The sequence below is a fragment of the Canariomyces notabilis genome (assembly GCF_033297395.1).
Source record: "Canariomyces notabilis strain CBS 508.74 unplaced genomic scaffold N656scaffold_3, whole genome shotgun sequence".
In the NCBI taxonomy this organism is placed as follows: Eukaryota; Fungi; Ascomycota; class Sordariomycetes; order Sordariales; family Chaetomiaceae; genus Canariomyces; species Canariomyces notabilis.
Window position 1 is genome coordinate 1,186,799 of NW_027041825.1, and position 20,435 is coordinate 1,207,233.

The following is a 20,435-nucleotide window of genomic DNA, read 5'->3' on the forward strand; positions in this document are numbered from 1 at the left end:
TCTTGGGTCCGGCTGTCTGGAGTATTGAGCACATACGCACTGCATCATTTGGGGAACATAGACAACACTGGGTTGAGGCGGAGACAATCAAGTGCTGAGGCGTCTCCCTGGCGTTCCTGGACTGTACTTTTGCATTTCTTTCATTACCTCTCTCTTTCCTTGTATAGTACAGTGTACCCTGGCTAGCCGGATAAACATTTAATTGTGAAGTGCACCAGCGTTGGTTGTGCCATGGCTTTCCCACCAGCCGCCAGTGTTTGTGCTCCCCTTGTGGTGAGAGCAATGTGTAATGGGGAAGAATAGTATACAATGTTCTTGTACAGCGGCATAGTGTTCTCACCTCCTGCTCCTGATTCAAGAATACAGCTTGCCAGCTATATCCCTAAATCCTCCCAACAGACAACCTAGCCTTCCCTCCCCGTTTCCTCCCCTCCCCGTTTCCTCCCCTCCCCGTTTCCCTCCCCCCCCTTTCCCCTCCTACCACTCCTACCACTCCACCACTCCACCACCGTCACCCCCAACAAAACCAATCGACAAAAATCAATCCCTATAAACCCCCCACCGATTAACCTCCCTTCTCTCCTCCTCCTCAAGCTTCCTGTTGCCCGTGGCGTACACGTAGCCGCCCGCGACGGTGTTGGCCGCGCCCAGCGCCATGGCCGAACCGCGCACAAATCCACGCAGGGAAAGTGCTCTTCCCATGCCCATCCTCGTCCCAGGCCGCCGCCGCGCCGCTAGCAGCACATACATGCCGCTCCACGCCGCCGTCATGCCCGCCCCGTCAATCTTGAACCCGGCTAGTGTCAGGTAGCTGCTGAAGACCAGCAGCGGGGCGAAGAGCATGGGTAGCGGCTGGAAGGGGCGGAGGTGCAGGGCGGTGATTAGGGAGGTGAGGGTCATTGGGGGGAGGGCGGATGCTGGTGGTTGGGTTAGTTTGTTGATGTTAGAGGTGGTGTTAATTTGTTACATGTAGAAGTGGTAGGTGAGGTTTAAAGGGGATGTCGCATCAAATGGCATGGGGGGGGGAATTAGAAAATAGAAGGAGTGAGGCATGGGTTGTTGAGGCCATGAATGATGAGGGTAGGGGTGGGAATGCATAGATGGTAAATAAGGAGAAAGGGAAAGAGGACGGCTGGTGGGTAAACATGGGTAGAACGAGCGAGTGACTTACTTCCCCAGGCTGAGAGTTTAGATCTGATGCCTTTCGGCCCGTCGAGGTCGTCTTGGGGCTGCATCTTTCAAGAAGTTGTGACGATTTTGGAGTGTTATGTATTTAAGCTCAGATTATTGGTCAAAATGAGTTCGTAGTCGTCTTTTTCGGTCATTCAGAAGATGTTCTTCCCTCTGTCATAATTCCATTGTAATTCGTCCCTCACGCCCTCACCAGTCTCTCTTCCTTCGTAACGGCGCTTCCAGAACTTTTGGCCAATGACGTCGGTGACCCCTGCTTGGAGGCTAAACATTTCGATTTCATCCCCCTGTCCACATCTCGCCAAGCCTTTTGATGACTGCGCACGGACCCTCTGCCCTGTTCTCAAGATGTGTTCCAGACATTCCAGAACTGCTTCTGATAACTACCATGTAGCCGCAGCTCGACAAACCATCGTTGATTCTCATATCCGGAATCAGTTCCTTGGACCACCATACGTCTTGCGTGGCCAGTCTCTGGTTGCGATTGTTTCCGGCACTCAATTCTGCGGACACTGCTCGGCGCAGTGGCAGACCCGGAGCTCTTGAATCTTGATTGACTGGCACGGCGTTGGTGAAAAAGCCACGCTTTCCAGTCTGACCTCGCGCAACGTCCAATTCAACGCGGACCACGATACTACGCTCAATATTGACATTGCATCCCATAATCTCTGCGATTACTTTCTTGACCGGCCTCACGGTACCCTTCGGTCCTACGCTTGTTCCTCCGGTTTCACCGTGGATCCTTATCTGAGCGAAGCAGTCAGCAACCACGCGCCCCTTATCAGCGCAACCGCCACGTCTCCCGCATAGACACACGCCGAAACCGAAGGGGCAACCATGCCCGATGCCTCTGCCTCGGGGGCTTCGGCCTCCCATAACGACAGCTCTGCGCGCAACCGGCGCGAGCACAACCAGGGCAATCAAGAGCGCAAGTACACGGCCGAGCAGAAAGCCGCCGTCCTCCGCATCCGACGATGCAGCCCAACCGCTTTTTATGAGATCCTGGAGCTCCAAAAAACGTGCAGCGACGCCGAGATCAAAAAGGCCTACCGCCGTCTGTCACTGCTGACCCACCCGGACAAGAACGGCCACGAGCACGCCGACGAGGCCTTCAAGATGGTGTCGCGGGCGTTCAGCGTACTGGGCGATAAGGAGAAGAGGGACAAGTACGACCGCTTTGGGACGGACCCCGACAACCGCTTCGCGAATGCCCAGCACGCGGCGCAGAACCCGTTTGCGGGTTTCGCGAACAGGGGAGCGGCGGGCGCAGGGGGAGGGGGCATGTGGGCCGAGGAAGAGATCAGTCCCGAGGAGCTGTTCGCGAGGTTCTTTGGCGGCGGTGGAGGGGGGTTTGGTGGGCCGTTTGCAGGTGGGTGATTGTTGTGTCTGAGTTTGGGACTTATGGACAACTAACTAACTGCTACCCCAGGTTTCGACGGCGGGCCGCAGTTTGTCTTCAACTTTGGCGGGCCGGGCATCAGGGTGCACAACTTTGGCGGGAACCGCCCGAGGGGCCGGCCCCGCAACCCCGGTCAGGAGGAGCCGGCGAGCACGTGGAGCTCGCTTGTTGGCTTGCTGCCCATTCTCATCTTTGTCATCTGGCCCATTCTTTCGGCGCTCTTGTCGGGCATCTCGAGCATCGGCACCCCAGCGACGCCTACCATGGCGTTTGATAACCCGGTCCCGCCGCTGTACACGATGGAACGGACAACGCCCAATTACAAGGTCAAATACTACCTCAACCCGCAGGACATCCAGTCGTACAGTCCGTCCAAGCTCTACTCGCTGGACAAGAAGGCCGAGGTTCTGCTCGTTCAGGAGCTCCGGATCAAGTGCGAGGAGGAAATGGCGCATAAGCAGCAATTGAGGAACGCTGCCCAAGGTTGGCTACGCCCTGATCCGGACAAGATGGAGTTGGCGAATTCATACCCTATGCCGGCCTGTCGGAGGCTGCAGTCGATGAAATTGTAGCACGGGGATAGATTAGATAATGGTTTCAAGATGGAATCAGGGAGGAAGGCATGTACATGGCCCAGAGTGTTTGGCTTTTCTTTTTCATGGGAGGTTACTTTGTTGCTGGCGTTGGGAGAACCTTGCATATGAAGCATTTTGTAAACTCACCCGCCGCTATGGCCCCCAATGCAGCGAAGAAATATCATGATAGATATAGGTGTCGTTACAATGGATAATTCCCGATACGACGACCAAGGCATGGAACACTGTTGCTGCTAGTATATGGGCCTAGTATCATATGTGATACGGATGTAGTCTACATACATCAGGATCTCTCTGCAGGTGATACTTGGTGAAGCAGTTTCGGTCATCGTTGGCAGGAGCCGGGTAAATCTATGGTTAGCTCCGCACTCGTAACCTTCTGGATTCACCTCGTCGTTACCTGGGAAGTGTAGCCTCCAGCTAGCTGCCTGGTATGAGTATACACGATCGAGACGCGCAAGCCATATAGCCAAAAGAGAACGAAATCGACAAGGATTTCGTAGCAGCAACCAAAGCTGATCATAAGCTGATCCGCCAAAGCACACGCTATTTGGCTGATTGTGGGGGGATGACGAGGCCTAGAAAAGACCCGTGGCTTGAGCCGTGGGGTTGGAGGGAAAATCGCCCCATTGTTTGCCCCGCAGAACCAGCCTTTAGCGGGCTCGGCGGGCCAAGCCCCGGCCGTTGGGAGCAGAATGACGGAGGACGGTGGCACCTGGGCCAACCACCTACAGTAACACCTTCCTCTCCAACCAGACACTTCTTGCAGCGTGCAATGCGTTCGCAGATGCTACGCTTTGAACTTCTAGGTTTGCGGATAAGCTGCTTTTCTTTCCTCAAAACCCAGAGTATTTGCGCTTCACACAACACAACCATTTTCACTCCTAGGGGGAGACGTACCCGTACCTAACTACGAAGCCGTCATCTGCGAGGCCGCCTACCTGAGTGCTCCAAGTCTACTGTGTAGACCGCCCACCTATGATGCAAGCGCGCACAAAGGTCTCCTCGCCGAAACGCTAAGTTAGCCAAAGGAGTGCTTTGATACTGATAACTACGGTTGCGCTCCGACTGTCCAGATCTGTCCTCAATTCGGCCCCTCTGTTGCGATCAATCAATTTATGCCCTTTTTCTCTCTCTCCGAACTTCACGGCCTACAACCCTCCTTCCTCCCGCCAGGTCACCCGGCAGAGGCGTAGGGTTATATACTAGGAGCTGCGCAATGGTGACCCGAAAGCCGCTCCCAGAACACGCCGCCTTAGACCCCGCTGTTCCTCAACAAGGAAGAGACGGGTGGGTGCCAACCGGCACCGGGGATGAAACGATCTGGGAAAACGAGACAAGCCAGCGCCAGCTCGGCCAGGCGAGTAATTCTTCAGGGCCGAGCCATGTCCCGGACTCGCTTCGACCTGGTGGGCCTATAGATCTCTCGTTTGGGGATGAGAGTAGCGTATGGGCTGAGAACGTATCTGCGCCGGCTGGAAATGACGATTTGAGCCGGGTCCCGTCAGTTCTGAGGCCTGGCAGCAGCCATAGGAAGGAAGCTGGCAATGCTCGGAACACGGAGACTACGCATGACGGTGCGCCGATACCCACTGTTCTCCGGCCTGGTAGTGGGGCGGCCAAACAAGAAACAAACCCTTTCAAGAGAAAGATGTCCTTGAGCGCATCGAGAGACGGGAGTCGAGAAGACCTGAGCAGACCGGCGGCATCAGTAAACAACCCTCCAATACCGCCGCTCCCTGTGGACGCCTTCTCGCAGCTCAATATCAACGACTCAAGCACGAATCCCTGGCAACCGGGGCTCAATCAGAGAGACGTGGTCGCACCGCCACCCCTTCCAAGCTTGCCAGGGCAAGATTCTAACAGGGAGGATATATGGGGCCCTTCACAACCGTCACAGGCCGTGCCGGACCCAAGATCAAGCTCGCCGGCTCTCTTATCCATGCCATCGGATGAGGGATCCGCTGGCTGGGAAGATGTCTCTCAGAAGCCAACTGTAACTGCACCGCTTGTCACAACGGCTGATGGCGAGGCTCTGGGGGATTCACATGCGTGGGACGATCTGGGGGCTGGCAGCAAAGGCAAGGCTCCAGCTCAAATCCCTCCAGTGCCGGATAAGGGAGCCCCCGGCCTTGACGATTGGAACTTGATTGATCTAAATACCCAATCCGAGCTTCCTTCGAAACAGAGCCCATGGGAGGACATCGACGCCGGGAGTGACAAGACTGCGAAGGCCGCTGCAGAACAGCAACCAAACGCTGAGCAGGCACTTCCCGAGCTACCGCCACGGAAGTCGGTAGAGGCGCCGCTACTTCCCCCGCGCCCTGTTGACAAGTCGGAGACATACCAAATCAAGAATATCAACTGGCATGATGCGACAGCGGCGAAGAACCCACGGACCTCACCAATTCTTGTCCAAAACGCGAATGGACCCTGTCCACTAGTTGCGCTTGTCAATGCCCTCATCCTCACTACCCCGGCAGACAAGTCGAACACGGCGCTAGTCGAAACACTCCGAACGCGCGAGCAGGTCAGTCTTGGCCTGCTTCTAGAAGGCGTTTTTGACGAGCTCATGTCAGAAAGACGGGCACAACCTGACGTCCCGCTGCCGGACGTGACGGAGCTTTACAACTTCCTTAAGGGTCTACACACGGGCATGAATGTCAACCCCCGTTACATGCCCGCCCCGGAGGTCGTTGCGGCTTTCAAGCGCACAGCTGCCACCAACAACCTCCCCGCCGATCGCATTGACATGATTCCCGGGACGTTTGAACATACCAAGGAGATGGCCCTCTATTCAACCTTTTCGATCCCGCTCATCCATGGATGGCTTCCTTCCAGGGATGAAGCAGTGTATGGAGCGTTTCAGCGGCAGGCATCCTCGTATGAAGATGCACAAAATTTACTCTTTCGCGAAGAGGAGCTGGAGGAAAAACTGAGCAGCACCCACGGCGACGGTCTTAGCGAGGAGGAGCAGCAGCTCTATCAAGACATCCTAACTATCAAATCGTTCCTCAGCATATCCGCGACACAGCTCACCAAGTTTGGACTGGACGTCATCAAGACTTCAATGAAGCCCGGCTCGGTCGCCATCCTCTTCCGCAACGATCATTTCTCCACCCTTTACCGACATCCCCAAACGCTCGAACTGTTTACCCTCGTTACCGATGCAGGATATGCCGGCCACGCCGAGATTGTGTGGGAGTCCCTCGTTGATGTCAATGGTGAGAGCACAGAGTTCTACTCTGGCGACTTTCGAGTTGTTGGCGGCGCTTCGCACGAGCAGCCGGGGCCATCCCGGAGGAGAATGTCGGGCAACTGGGAGGACGAAGCGGCAAGGGACGATGGCTGGACCACAGTCCAGAATCGCCGCGAGAACCGTCGCGAGAACCGCATTGGCCTTCATCAAAGTACTCGACAACGCAGCGCAAGCCAGCCTCTCCTCTCACCGGCCCACGAACAAGAAGACCGCGATCTCGCCCTGGCCTTGCAGCTCCAAGAGGAAGAAGACGCGCGCGCCCGTGCGGAGCAGGAGCGTCGTCGGAGGGAGAGCCTTCTGTCAGAGCGCTTCATCGAGCAGCAGGCCCGCAACCCCGCCGGCGCCGCCGCCGCTAGCAACCACACCCGTGTCGCTTCGCAAAGCACCACCTCCCTCGGCTCATCCTCCACTGGCACTTCAGCCACGGCCACGGGCCGTCGCACGTCAGGAAGCACTGCCGCCCGCCCCGGCGGCACCAACGCGTCATCCACCTCGGTCGGGTCCAACAACCCCGCCGCATCATCATCGCGTCCCCGCCCCACTACCCAAACCGTCCGCTCCCTTCTGCCCCCACCGCGCACAACACGGCCCGCAGAGGAGGGCCTTGACGACGCCCCGCCTAGCTACGAGCAGGCCGCCCGCCAGAACCCGTATGTGCCCCCCGTCGGACACCCAAATCACCCGGCTAGCAGCCCGCTGTCGCCGCGCTCGGGCAGAGGCAGGACTACCACTGGTGGTTCTACTGGTGGTGGTGGTGGTGGTGGCCGGCCCGCGGGACTGAGGAGGGGCGTGCCACCGCCCCCTGCCCCCGGGCCGGCGCACGCGGCGGTGCCACCTGCTGGGGCGGGAGCGGGGGGTGGAGGTGGTGGGGGGAGGGATAGGGAGTGTGTGGTTATGTGATTGGGATGGTATTTGCTTAAGGGGGATTGGGGGTGGGTTCAAAGTTTGGGAGGTGGAAGTTCAGCATAAGCAGTCAGCGAGCGGGCAAACAAGCCATTGGTTGGGTTGGGTTTGGGTTCAGGTTAGGATTTGCACAGCAGGTCTTGGGATATCATTTAACTGTCCACGCCGACGAGGTCAAGGCGGCGGAGGCCACAGACAGGATACATGTACCTGGTGCTCTACCTCATGAGCAAGCGCAGAGTCCTCTACACTGGCGCGTCTTGGGTAGGGGCGGAGGGAAAGGCTGTTACTGCTGGGGTTGCGTCGCCGGACACATGTTGTGCAGGCCTTGGGATATCATTTAACTGTCGTGAGTTGGTTCGTTTGAAGTGTATTTCTAGTTGGGGCCTTTGCGTGCCTAGCTGCGGGTGTTACGGGTGGGTAACAAGGGCGCATTGGGTGGATGGTGCTTGGGTTTGGGCTTGGGCTTATTTGGGTTGTGGGAATCTACCTTCTCGGTCATGATCGTGGTTGGGGTTTTCTAAAGTCTACACAGTAAGGGAGGTGAAAAACAGACAAGACGTTGGAATTCCCGTGAGGGTTGACGGCTAGATAAATGAATGAGTGGTCCTGATACCGACTGCTGGTTGAAGCCAAAGCAGCGGTAGAATTAAGATCTGTACTGTATCTTGTGTCCTCTATTTGCTCCTGTTCTACGGTGACAATGAGGGACAAGTCATTGTATGGCCATCCCCATCCAGATGGCTTTGAAGTTAGGTGTTCAAGTCTGCTTAAAGATGAACTTTACGGAATTGTTTTCATCAAATGCTTTCCACAACTCGGAACTTCGTCGTCGACTCGCCAAGCTGCGGGGCGGCGGCGGTTGGTTGTCACACAGCTTCCCCCCCCCTGCAACCCGCACCGGGGATCAAATTAGGTGAGCCGTCTGCGGGATCATTTCTTGACATCATTCGCTCTCGATCAAATGAGTGTGGGCATTTTTGATCTGAGCAGTTACCGTTAAGGTTACAGCAGCAACGGCAGGACTCGCAGGAAGGTAGCGAATGAATTTAATTAGTAGAAGAATTCCCGCTTTCCTTTCACTTTCTTTTCTGTTTCCTTCGCTCTCCCTTGACTGAGGACACTTAGAGTATCGCACGACGCTAAGCGTCACCGCGGCATCACCACTACAACTTTCATTGCTCGTAGTCGGTCTATACATTATACATCCACAATTTGACAGCTACACACCCCGGGCTTCCAGCAACGTGCAACACAAGGTAGTCACTCAAACCCCATCATCAACCGCCATGGCCACCTCCACAGTAGGCCTCGTCAACAACTGGTATCCGCCGACCCGCGAGAACTACGAATTCGTCCTCTCGCTATGGAAATGGTTCCCCGCTGTAAGTCCTCCCTCCCCCTCCTCCTTGACTCTGCATACCACATTCACCCACGAACATCATGGACACAAATCCCTAACATATTCACTCACTCACCCGGTGACCAGTGGGCCTCCCTCCAATGGTTTATATCCTGGTACGGCATGGGCAAAACCTCCGTGACCTCCCGATTCAACCTGCCCGGCCGAATCGGGTGGCTCACAATGGAAGCCCCGGGCTTTTTAACCCTGCTCTACACCCTCCGCACCCTCCCCTCCCAAGCCCTCTCCTCCTCCTCCTCCTTAACCCCCTCATCCGTCGACATCGACATCGACCTCCCCTGGCAAAACAAAGTCCTCGCGACCCTCTTCGTGCTGCACTACACCTACCGGGCCCTGCTCTTCCCCTTCCTCCAACCGTCCATGTCCCCCCTGCACATCCTCATCTGGGCCTCCGCCATCTGTTTCCAGGTCATCAACGGTCTGTGTCTTGGTTCCTGGCTGGGCGGGTACGGCCCCACGACGGCGAACGACTGGGCCGTGACCTCCCCGACGTGGCAGTTTGTGGCGGGGATTGGGCTGTTTTATGTCGGGTTGGCAGCGAATTACTACCATGATGATGAGCTGCGGGAGATAAGAAGGCGCCAGGCGAGGAAGCAGGCGAAGGATGTCAAGGATGGGAAGGTGAAGGAGGGAGGGAGTGTGGAGAAGCATTATGAGATTCCAGAGGCGGGGCTGTTCAAGGTGGTGCTGTACCCGCATTACTTTGTTGAGTGGGTTGAGTGGTTCGGGTTCTGGATGGCGGCTGGGTGGGGGTGCGTGCCGGCGAGGTGCTTCTTGTTGAATGAGATTGCGGCTATGCTGCCCCGGGCGGTTAAGGGGAGGCAGTGGTATGCCGAGAAGTTTGGGGAGGAGAGGATCAAGGGACGATGGGCTGTTATTCCGGGCGTTATCTGAGTTCTGAAAGGATGGGGTCAGGGGATGGGAAGTAATGATGAGGTTGAGGAATGGTGGGCTGTCATAGGTTCAAGTACCAGTTTTAATATTGCTGACACCGACATAATTGCTGCAAGACAAGCTGAATTCGTTTCATATTTACTTCTAGTCCCGCCCACCTCGCACACTTATACTACAACAGGCAAGCAGAGATTCTCATGGATTGCTATACTCAAACAACGCAAACCCATCATTTTCAGCACGCAAACAAAAGAAATCTCACCCCGCTATAGAGGCATACAGTCGCCTCGAGTAATGATGAAACAATCAACGCCGCCCATGCCGCCCGCCAGGTTATCTATCGTACTCCAATCTCCCGGGGAAGCTCCCCAGCTGGTGTCAGGCCGATCTCAGCAAAACAATCCACCCTGTGTTGTCAGGGAAATCACCTCGGCGATTCCATTCCCCTCTCAGCACCCTACCCCTAAGCCGCATTCGGCCCAGGTAGCTCTTTGGGAGCTGGCGGTGGCGGTGCGGGTGGTGGGGGACGCCCTGCGCCTGTACCCTCGCTGCCCGCGCCAGCACCGTCGCCAGACAAGGGTCGTATCGGGATGCCGGGCTCGATCGACTGGACCGGCTTGGGCACGGATATCGGCCCAGGAGGGACGGCGATACGATCCAGCTTCTCACCGCGCAGGACCTTCTCCACCTCGAAGCGGTCAAGCGTCTCGTAATCTACCAGGGCCTTGGCCAGGAGATCAAGCTCCTTCCTCTTGGACAAAAGCAGCTTGCGGGCGCGCTCATACGACTCGTCGAGCACCCTCTTGACCTCGGATTCAACCATGGCACGTGTTTCGGAGCTCAACTGGTTGTATTTCGTGAGATATTCGACAGGCCCAAGGCGCTCGGACATGCCGAGCTGAGCTACCATCTGCCAGGCGGTACGGGTAGCCGAGTCGAGATCCTATCATCAGTTAGTTTGTGCATTCATTAAGGGGGGTGAGAGGATCAACGTACAGCACTGACGCCGCTCGTCACAAGCTCATGACCATAGACGATCTCCTCGGCGACCTTGCCGCCCATGGCGCGGTCAATCATGCCCAGGTAGTCCCTGATGGTGTAGGAATACTTGTCCATCTCCGGGAGGTAGGCCGTGTGGCCAAGACTTTGGCCACGCGGAAGGATAGTCACTTTGTAGAGCGAACCTGACTGGTCACCAGAGAAGTAAGCAACCAGGGCGTGGCCGGCTTCGTGGTAAGCCGTCATCTCCTTCTCCTTGGGCGTTATGACCATACTCCTCTTCTCGGCACCCATGATGACCTTGTCTTTGGCCCATTCAAAGTGCGTCTGTAAAACCGACTTGGCCTTGAGCTTGCTGGCGCGGACTGCGGCCTGGTTGACAATATTCTCCAGCTCGGCGCCGGAAAGACCGGGAGTGCGGGCGGCGATGGCCTCAATGTCGACGTCATCGCCCATCTTGATCTTCTTGGCGTGGTGCTTGAGGATGGCAATGCGACCGCGAATATCAGGCAGAGAAACAACAACATGTCGGTCGAAACGGCCGGGACGCGTGAGTGCCTTGTCGAGCGATGCCGGGAAGTTGGTAGCAGCCAGAACGATGACGCCGCTGTTCTGAGAGAAACCATCCATCTCGGTAAGCAGCTGGTTCAGAGTCTGGCGAACATAGGTGGCGTCACGCGAGTTGCGCCTGCCGCCGATTGCGTCGAGCTCGTCGATGAAGACGATCGAGGGAGCCTTGGCTTTTGCCGCGTTGAACAATTCCCGGACGCGCTTGGCACCGACGCCAACATAAATCTCGTCGAACTCGCTACCAGACATGAAGAAGAAGGGTACACCAGCCTCTCCCGCAACAGCGCGAGCCAACAGGGTCTTACCAGTGCCTGGGGGACCAACGAGGAGGACGCCCTTGGGGAGCTTGCCACCCAGCGTGCTGAACTTCTCCGGATTCCGGAGGAAGTCAACCAGCTCCTGAAGCTCCTCCTTGGCTTCGTCGCAGCCGTGCACGTCGCTAAACCGGGCCTTTTGATTTTCGGGTTTGGCTTCGTTAGGATCCTTGGCGCCCGGCCGTTTGAAGGTAGTCATTCCTTCAACAACCATAGTCACAATAGCCAAGCTGAGATAGGCGCAGAGACCGAACCAGAGAAGAAACTTGATCCACCGGAGAGCTGCAGTACCGAATGTCTCGTCGACGATAACGTGAAGGGGGCCGTTCTTGGAGCCGGTACCTCCTCCGTTCGAGAACGCCATATTGCCACCGGAATGATGGGCGGCGACAGCCTGTCCAACTGCCTGCAGTCCCGTCGGGCTGAGGCCAGAAGGGTGGGGAGCCGAGTCGGCGGTAACGCCTGTCGTACCGTTGATCATGGCCAGGGCTCTGCGGTAAGCATCATCGCAAGCTTCGTTAGTGGCAAACCGTCCTGCAGGCGGAAGCGTTAGCACATTAGAGTCGGGAGAAACGGAGTGTTACAAGATGAAGCTGAGCGTACCAGACTGATACCGTTCGACGACAATCGCCGGCATTTTCGCCTTGAGAAGAAGCTGGTAGAAAGAATTTTGAGCCGTGGCACTGTTGGGATTCCGGTTGGCAGCAGCCTCACGGTTGGCCAAAAGATCGCGGGATACGCTATCCATGCCGAAGTTCCGGGTTTGAATGATCCGAGAGGGGTTTTGAATCTTGATCCACGTATACCGTTGCATGCGGCTTGGCTGGTATGTGCTCATGGAGCGAAAACCGGGAAACGCAGTCAGGGGACGAGTCATGAGGGTCGCGTAGGAGCGGCGGATGAGGGGATTCGCCATGGCGAGGGACCGAGAGGACATGTTGGAAACTTCCGTGAAGATGTTGATGGGTGAAGCTCTTTCCAGGCCGCGGCCAAGAGAATGCTGTGGCAGCACTGCGTCGCACAGAAAGTCTGGAAGCTCGGTGCTTGTTCTCCTCGCCACATCCGACTCGGCACGATGGGAGACTTGGTCGGTTGTGCTCGGGTTGAACGATGTCGGCGGCTGGGTGCGGCGTGCGGCTACAGCATGGCTTGGTCGGGACTTGGAAACTGGCGCAGCTGGAGAGACAGATGTTAAGCCTCTCCAGGGAATCGTCAGAGTGTTCGCGATAGATGGCCAGAGGTCCGAGGTCGCTGCTGCGATGCTCTGCGGAGGCGCATGTCAGACACGGGTCAACATGCAAGATCGACCTGATTTGTTGAGATGACAGAAAGGGCAAAGTAACTTACCGGCAGCCCACTTGCGTGGAAAGCCATCGTTGTTTGTTCCCGCTCTCTGGAACAGCACCCCCGAAAATCACGGAATGCGGGATGCAGTTGCAAGAGGCAGATGATGCAAGGAGATGGCGGCGTTTCGTTGGGGGGTTGAGTTGATTAGTGGACCCCGGACTTGACAGGCTTGCCTCCGGCCTTGGCAACCTGGCCACCCGGGCCACCCTGGAAATTTCCCTTTCGTCCCACGTGACTTGGCGTTGGACCGGTATTCAATTAACTGCTTGGGTCGCGCCTTCGCGTCTCACTGAGAACAAAGGTTGGATGAAAGGATGGAGTCTAATTGTACAGTCTACAATTTTGAGTGAACCTATTCCATCTTCCAAATTCAGCATCGCATCGGATTCCTTGCCTTTATCCTCGCCAATATAACTTGGAAAATATGAACCGCTCAATCGAGCAGGCTCTCCTGTCACTCCTCCCAACCCACAACGATGCTCTGCCGCAGCCCCTCACAGAACTGGCTAGTTCGCTGCTTGCCCAATCCCGCCACCGCGCAAGCACGCTGAAAGCAGAGGAGGAAATTGCGCGTCCTTATGCCTGCGCACATTTGGCATGCGAGCGGCTCAAGACGACGCTCAACTTACCCCCAATCGACCCGCGCCCGCCCATCCCACCACGCATCTATAAGCGACTTTACAGTCATTTAGAGAAGATCCTGCCCACCGCTGCTTCCACCCCAAGCCGCAGGACGCCAGGCGGAACCACTACCACCACCCTCGGCAGCGGGCGTGTCCGAACGCCCAGCTCCAAGCTCCGCCAGGGACATCAGCAACAACAAGACTCTCCGTCCCCGTTGGCGAACAAGTCCAAGTCCCGACCGACCCCAAGCAAAGCCACATCCCTCTCCCAATTCAGCACCACCCCAACAAAACACAAATCGCCGGCGGCAGCAGCAGCAGCAAGGAATGGCCGCTCCCATGACCCTCTTCCGCGGTGGATCCGCCCCACGCTCCGGTTCCTAACCGCCCGTCTCGGGCCGGCACACATCGGCCCCGTGGTTGCCTCTGGATTGGAATCCATCATCACGCCTCGGGGCAAGCTCACTGACGACGCGTGGGTGCTGGCCAACCTGGTCCCCGTGCTGGCCGCCGTGTACCTGTACGTCTGGCGCGGCGTGACATGGCCCGGGCGGGCGATGGACCAGGCTGTGTACGTCAAGTTTCGGAAGGACCTGGCCGGGACGCTTGCACAGGTGAGAGGGCATGTTAAGTTGCCTGAGGTTGAAGGCGGGGGGGAGGAGGAGGACGGGTGGAAGGGGTGGAAAGACGGGGTCGGGGTCAAGGAGTTTGATACCGCCGCGTTGAGGGGCAATCGGCACGGGTGGTTTGATATGGATTGGGTTATGGGAGTGCATGATTTGGTGATGAGGGAGATGGATGCGGAAGATGGGGAAGGGGGGCAGGAGGAGGAAGACGAGGAGCAAGAGGTGGTGGTGGGGCAGGCGAGGCTGCCGGATACCATGTTTCAGGAACGGTATGATTATCTGAGTGAGAGGAAAAGGAAGGCGTATGCCGATTGGAAGGAGGGGGTATTGAAAAGAATCAGGGAGCTGGAGAAGGGCTCTTGAGGCCGCTAAGAAGACGCGCTGGGCGATTTTTATCTACGAGTCTTATGGCTATCCCTGGGCCGATGCGGTCACGACCTCACGCCCCAGCCTTCTTCAAACTCTTCACGGTGTCAACCACGCTCTTCTCAAACCCGATCCAGTCAATCCCCAACAACTTTGTCGTCGCCGAGTTGTCATACCGGAACCTCCCCTCCTCGGGCGGGAGCTCGCCGCCTTTGGTGTCTGCCGTCGGCAGCAGCTCCGCATACTCTGGGAAATTCTTCCTTATGACGGCAGCCAACTCGGAGTTGCTAAACAGCCCGCTCACGGTAAACAGCCTCTTCCCGCCGGCCTCGGGAATCTCCAACCCGGCCTTGATGTGCGCCAAGGCAACGTCTCTCACATCAATCCAGATAATGGCCGGGCCCGTCGACGGTATCTCCTCGCGCCATTTGCCTCTTAGACAATCCAGGAAGCGTTCGTTGCTGGTGTTGATGGACTCAAGGCTGCTGAGGTAATGAACCACCGGCCCAAACACCATGGGCGGATTGACGGTGACGAGGTCAAACTTGGCCCCGTTGGCAGGATCCTTCACAAACTCCCACGCCGCGCGCTCGGCAAGTGTCTTGCTTGCTCGGTAGGCGGTGGCAGGGCTGTTGTGAATGTCGGCAAGAGTAACAGGGTTCCACGAGGATTCGCTGTAGGTGGTTGACGGGTCCCAAATGTGCGCCTCGTCGAGTATGGCGGCGAAGGACGACGTGACAACGACCCGCCGCACGGAGGGTGCTGAGCGAGCGATGGCGCGGAGGATGGAGGTTGTTCCGATTACGGCGGGATCGACTAGCTCTTTCTTGGGGTCCTCTGTTTTTGGGGGGAGTGGTTGTGTGAGCATGAGCCAAGATGATGAGGGAGAGGAGGTGACGCACTCCACTTGAAATGGAAAGGAGAGGCAGTGTGCAGGACGACTTCCAGTCCAGGTGTCCTGACCACCTCGTCAAAGGCGTCAGGCTGCGCAATGTCTGGAACTATGGCAACGGTGAGGTCGCCCGAGGCGGCTTGAGCAGGGTATGCCTCGCGGATCTTGGCGGCCTTGTCCTCGGAGCGGACAGTCGTCACCACTTTGTGGCCCTTGGCGAGGAGCTGTTCGAGGATGTGGGCTAGCATTTGTCAGTAATCGGCTCGGACACCCTTCGGAGACTCTGCCGGCCACGCCGGTGCCGGTGCCGGCGCTGGCGCAAGTCGTCAATCCGGTGTGAGATCCACCCGAAGGTGTCTGCGTACCTGCAATGAAGCCGGAGCCTCCTGTAATACACGTCAGCTTTCTCCGTCGCAACTTCTATAGAGGAGCGAGATCTTCCGGGCAAAGCTCGGCATCTCACCCCCGGTTGCGAAGGGACGCACCTGTCAAGAGAACGTTGGCCATTTTCGCTCGTCCTTCTTCGGTCTGCTTGCAGCACGTTGCTTGGGAGTCACGCCTGAAATCTACGTCCCGAGCTTTATAACACAGAAATCATCTCAACAGTATGCCCCTTCGCAGCTAAGTGGATGGATCCCGGGTTATATACCACCGGCAACCCCGCTCGTATTGCACCCGGCAATGGAGCCCCGCGGTGCGGGCGGATGCTTGGGCGGGATCCACAATGCATCTTTCGTCTTGACGTGACGTGATCGATCGCTCGGAGGGTTGTTATCTCCGGGCTGCGCTTCCCGGCTTCACGTTCTCCTGACTCTTATACCCTCCCGTCTATCGAGCGTGATGTGCGACACCATGCGTAGCCTTACAAAGCAAGCTTTCTAGAAGCAAGCTGATAGCCAATGGCTGGTTTCCCGGTGATGACGGGATGTGTAAGCGGCGTGCCGCAACTTTCGCCCTTCTTTACCGATTATTTAAGAGGGCAGTGGGTTGTTGAACAGGAATAACAGATTTGGGTGCTAGATTCTCCTTCATCAGAGGCGGGACGATTGTAGACAGACTTTCTGTGCTTTGGAAGACATCTCAAGCAGGCTGCCCTCAGCAACCAATCCCACATCCCAATCCAACCTACACACCAGCAAAACAATTAGGCGGGTAATCATTGCAGTTGCTAAGTATGTAGGTAGCCTGCTTTGCGTGTCCTCTTACACCAGAGCGCGACATACCAAATAACCCTGCCCCCCGCCCATATCAACTATTACATAGATAAAAACCAAGACATCATCAGATCGAAAAGGAGTCAGGGAGTAAACGGGCCGCCGTCCTGTGTTAACCCGTCTTAACTCCCAGACCCAGGTCCCAAAGCGCAAGACTGCGCCAAAAGAAAGCATTCTTGCTTTACCGTATCCCGCCCCCGCGAAAAAGAGGCTCTATATCATGACTACCGGTACCAAATCAATCAAAGTTCCCTTCCCATCCCTTCCCATCCATTTACTGCTCCATGTCCATCCGCCCTTGTGCAATGATCCATCCTCCACCGCAAACCTACCGAAAAAAAAGGCCTTACTACCCTTCTGTAGTATCCATCCTCTCCACCCGCTGCCCACCAACCCCGGCCGCAGCCTTATCCTTATCCTTCGCCATCTGCCTCCTTTCCGCCTTCCACGCCTCAATACGGCCTCTCAAATCCTCATCCGGGACAACATCATCAATAGTCATAGGCTGTCGCGTGTAAGGGTCCTTGGGATCGCTCAGCAGGTGCTGGGTGATAGTCGACCGATCAACAACATGCTTTGACGGGAGGATGACGGGGTCGGACATGAGGATGCCCATGATGGGATCCTCAAACTCGGGCGGGGCATCGTCGTAATCCAGCTCGGCACGGTCCAACCTCTCTTTCGCCTCTTCAAACTTGGCAGACAGCGCCTCCCACGCAAGGATGTCCTTCTCGTCCTTGAGGTGTTTGCTGCGCAGGATGTAGGCCGTCATGGACATGATGGAGGCCTTGTAGGACCTGCCGTCCGCGGCGACGGCCTCGATGAAGGCATCGCTTGAGCCGAGGTTGATGTAGATGTCGACGAGCTCGGGCAAGAGGGTTTTGGGATTGAAAAAGTATTTCTCCGGGTTCTCGACCTTGAGGGTTTTGGATTTGGGACCTGTAAGGATGTCGAGGTTGTAGTCGAGCATACCGGCGAGCCGCTGGACGATTTCGGGCATGGTGAAGGACTCGCTGATGGTGGTGGTGAAGAGCTTCATCATGCTGACCGTCTCGTTGGCAAGCTGCATGAACGATGTGGCTTGTCCCTCAGCCGCCTTGAGATCTTCCTCGGTCTTTTCGCGTTCTTGTTGCGAGAGGTTGGGGTCCCTAAGCCGAACTTGCAAGTCGTGAATTTTGGGGAATTTGCTGAGGCCTTCGTCAAGGACATAAGTGGCATCGTTCAAGAGCAGGTTGACGAAGCGGACGAAGAAGGATCGGTTTGTCCTATGCTGGTTAGAACGATAGAGAACGACACGGCGGGGCGTGGAAAAGCGCTTACTTGCTCGACTGAACCAGCTGCTGCCGGTATACGTCGTTGGTCCAGATACATTTGATGACCTGGAAGATCTCATATCGGATATTGAATTTGTCGTAAAACTGAGTGTGTGCGCCAGTCGACTCGCACTCAATGTAGAACTTCATGACAGCATGCAAAAGGTAGTCGTTGGCGAACTTGGTGTTGGTCATGAGATCGCCGAGTACCCCTTTCTTAAGATGATACGTCGGCCATGTCCCGTGAGAAAGCAGCGTAACGAGAGACGACTTTAGGTACGGATTCTTGATGTACTCGGAAGATTCGAGGAAAGTGATGCACAACGCAATCATCTCGTCGCCGACTGCCGAAAGAATAATCTGTGGGATGTACCGGAAGACGAACTTGAAGTTATCGACAATGTCCTGCAGTGCGTACTCAGGCAGACACCTAAATGCCTCGGGTTGGTCGGACTGCAGGGGAAGCCGAAGAGGTTTGTCGGGGGTGTACTCTGTCCGGCTGGCCACCCGAAGCAGCCAGACAGTCACATAACGCATGAACTGCAGAGACCGGCTCTGCATCTTCTGTTCCAGCAGAATCCCCTCAATAGAGAACTTCAAGGCCATGGACATTTCCAAGACGGTCGTGTGCCGCTTGAGCGCCGCATCCAGCATACGCAGCTGGTCTGGGCGATTAACCAGTTTTGGACGCTCCGCCTCCATCATGGCAATGTTCTTTTCGTAGTACTTGATATCCCTGTCGAGATTCTTCATCTTGGAGTTCGCCGCTTCGCTGCCATAGTGATGTGCAGCAAGAGTCAAGAAAAAGACTTCAGTGATGAAGTTGGATTCGCCATCGACCTTGGTCGCGTAGAAGGCATCTGACTGCGCTTGATCTGCGTTGAGTTTTGTCTCATCCTTAATGTCTATCCTCGGATTCCTCCTGAAGTAGTTGATATCAATGCGACCGACTTTGGAGAATGTGCTGTCCATAAAGGGCTCGCACAGGCAGTCGAGAATGACAGTCACGTTCATCATGAAGCCGTCTGACGAGACCTCTCTCGGGTCCACCTGAATAGCGCGCCTCTTGTGATTGGCATTCATGATGTATGCGAACCAGTCCAGCACCCTGTTCCGAGTTTCAGGGCTTGCTCGGATAAAGGCATTTATGATGGTCTTGAGATCCGTTTGGTGGGCTCCAAGTGTCATCTGGAGGGCGCTCTGGGAGGTCTGTATGCGGGCCTTGTCCATTGTCCTCGGTCCGGAGAAGTATACCGTAGTCACCTCTGGTTGCAGGGGTGATATCCTAAAAAAGGGCCCAAGGATGGTGTTCTTTTCAATCCCGGGTGCCGACTGTGCCATCTGGAAGCAAGGGTGCTGTGCCAAGGCGTTTAATAGAGGGGGGAACCTCGAATACGTCAAAAGAGCCTACCAATGTCAGCAGAGGGACGATGGCCAGCTCGTCTGGTTGCCACCTACATTGACATAAGGCTTATAATCATCGTTCATACTCATCGTCGAGAGCTTGCTGCTAATGTCCACCATCCCCTTAGTAAATAGCGGAGCAATAGTATCGTCCTCGTCCAGGCGTGCCACGGCCTCTACGTAGAAGTCCATGCACAAGCCATTCTCGCTCTCGACCTCGCGCAGGAGCCACGGCACAAGGGTGTCGTGCGAGGGATTAGGTTCTCGCCTTGATCAGGTCAGCGGGCAAACACAACTTTCCTCATATAAAAGACCAGCGCCATACCCAAACAGCTCAGGCATCGTCAGCGCAAAGATGCAGTTGCTAAAGCACAACCTCTTTGCCTCCTTCAGGAGCGCCTCTTTTTGGGGTGCCGGGCCACGGAGCATCTTAAGCGTCTTGACCACCCTCTTCCAGCAAGCCAAAAGGTAGTCGAACAGCGGCCGGTCGTGCTGGAACTCGGTCCCCGCCTCCATGATGATCTGTTCCAGCCGGCTGGCATCCAGCCTGAGCGGTAGCCCCTCGTCCTGCAGCTCCTGGTGGAGATTCGGCAAGAAGGTAAACTGGCGACCATGGCTATCGGTCGTACGGTCCGGATCGACCGTCACGCGGAAGATGGCGCCTAGGATCCGGTCCGTGTACTCCTCGAACGTCTCTTCGCGGTGCAGCGGTGTTTGCTTCCGAGGCGGTGCCGTCGCTGCGGGCCCATCAATCTCTGATGCTCGTCTCTTTGCTCGGGTGTCTGTGATGTCTGTAATACCTGATGCGCTGCTATCTACGCTCTGTGGGGTTGCTGCGGGTGCCGGGGGCGCCGGCGAGATGTTGATGGTGGGGCGGGTCTCTATTGACGAGGACTGCTCGGCGCCAGCATCTCTCCTTTCGGTTTCGGGCTTCGCAGGCTGTGATGAGCTCGGGGCTGAGGAGGAAGATGTTGTCTCGGCCGGTACCGGAGCCGGAGGACCACCTAGCTTAGCCAGCCTCCGTCGCCGAATCTGCTCCATCGTCTCCTTGTCTGGTGCATCGGGCGTCGCCGGCGTCTGGTCGTTGGGATCCATCTTCTCG

The 20,435-nt window shown here is 56.4% G+C and overlaps 9 protein-coding genes across 9 annotated transcripts; 5 read left to right on the forward strand and 4 right to left on the reverse strand.

The window, feature by feature from the left end:
* Nucleotides 1–481: 481 nt before the first annotated feature.
* Nucleotides 482–1,174, reverse strand: N656DRAFT_775813 (uncharacterized protein). Its single transcript, XM_064814508.1, has one exon. The coding sequence runs from the start codon at nt 898–900 to the stop codon at nt 541–543; it is 360 nt and encodes a 119-aa protein (XP_064673401.1). The 5' UTR covers nt 901–1,174; the 3' UTR covers nt 482–540.
* Nucleotides 1,175–2,028: 854 nt separating this feature from the next.
* On the forward strand, nt 2,029–3,162 carry N656DRAFT_703120 (DUF1977-domain-containing protein; the record flags this gene model as incomplete). The annotated part of the gene is made up of 2 exons (XM_064811078.1): nt 2,029–2,560; nt 2,621–3,162. The coding sequence occupies 2 exons, from the start codon at nt 2,029–2,031 to the stop codon at nt 3,160–3,162; spliced, it is 1,074 nt and encodes a 357-aa protein (XP_064673402.1).
* Nucleotides 3,163–4,405: 1,243 nt separating this feature from the next.
* N656DRAFT_685897 (uncharacterized protein) lies at nt 4,406–7,156 on the forward strand (the record flags this gene model as incomplete). The annotated part of the gene is made up of 1 exon (XM_064810616.1): nt 4,406–7,156. A coding segment is annotated over one exon (2,751 nt), but the record flags the coding sequence as incomplete, so codon positions are not given.
* Nucleotides 7,157–7,449: 293 nt separating this feature from the next.
* N656DRAFT_403265 (uncharacterized protein) lies at nt 7,450–7,952 on the forward strand. The gene has a single exon (XM_064809537.1). The coding sequence runs from the start codon at nt 7,553–7,555 to the stop codon at nt 7,850–7,852; it is 300 nt and encodes a 99-aa protein (XP_064673404.1). The 5' UTR covers nt 7,450–7,552; the 3' UTR covers nt 7,853–7,952.
* A 374-nt stretch (nt 7,953–8,326) lies between these two features.
* N656DRAFT_775815 (uncharacterized protein) lies at nt 8,327–9,854 on the forward strand. Its single transcript, XM_064814509.1, has 2 exons — nt 8,327–8,733; nt 8,838–9,854. Exons 1-2 carry the CDS (start codon nt 8,638–8,640, stop codon nt 9,663–9,665), a joined length of 924 nt encoding a protein of 307 aa, XP_064673405.1. The 5' UTR covers nt 8,327–8,637; the 3' UTR covers nt 9,666–9,854.
* A 274-nt stretch (nt 9,855–10,128) lies between these two features.
* Nucleotides 10,129–12,922, reverse strand: N656DRAFT_787443 (ATP-dependent metallopeptidase Hfl; the record flags this gene model as incomplete). Its single annotated transcript, XM_064816606.1, has 4 exons — nt 10,129–10,608; nt 10,662–12,082; nt 12,152–12,812; nt 12,896–12,922. The coding sequence occupies 4 exons, from the start codon at nt 12,920–12,922 to the stop codon at nt 10,129–10,131; spliced, it is 2,589 nt and encodes an 862-aa protein (XP_064673406.1).
* Nucleotides 12,923–13,199: 277 nt separating this feature from the next.
* Nucleotides 13,200–14,507, forward strand: N656DRAFT_842645 (uncharacterized protein; the record flags this gene model as incomplete). Its single annotated transcript, XM_064819054.1, has 1 exon — nt 13,200–14,507. The coding sequence occupies exon 1, from the start codon at nt 13,320–13,322 to the stop codon at nt 14,505–14,507; it is 1,188 nt and encodes a 395-aa protein (XP_064673407.1). The 5' UTR covers nt 13,200–13,319.
* On the reverse strand, nt 14,453–16,003 carry N656DRAFT_775818 (NAD(P)-binding protein). The gene is made up of 4 exons (XM_064814510.1): nt 15,888–16,003; nt 15,768–15,788; nt 15,413–15,643; nt 14,453–15,347 (listed from the first exon to the last, which is right to left on the reverse strand). Exons 1-4 carry the CDS (start codon nt 15,907–15,909, stop codon nt 14,584–14,586), a joined length of 1,038 nt encoding a protein of 345 aa, XP_064673408.1. The 5' UTR covers nt 15,910–16,003; the 3' UTR covers nt 14,453–14,583.
* Nucleotides 16,004–16,965: 962 nt separating this feature from the next.
* N656DRAFT_702311 (uncharacterized protein) lies at nt 16,966–20,428 on the reverse strand (the record flags this gene model as incomplete). Its single annotated transcript, XM_064811010.1, has 4 exons — nt 16,966–17,881; nt 17,937–19,336; nt 19,388–19,601; nt 19,659–20,428. 4 exons carry the CDS (start codon nt 20,426–20,428, stop codon nt 16,966–16,968), a joined length of 3,300 nt encoding a protein of 1,099 aa, XP_064673409.1.
* Between the last annotated feature and the right edge of the window lie 7 nt (nt 20,429–20,435).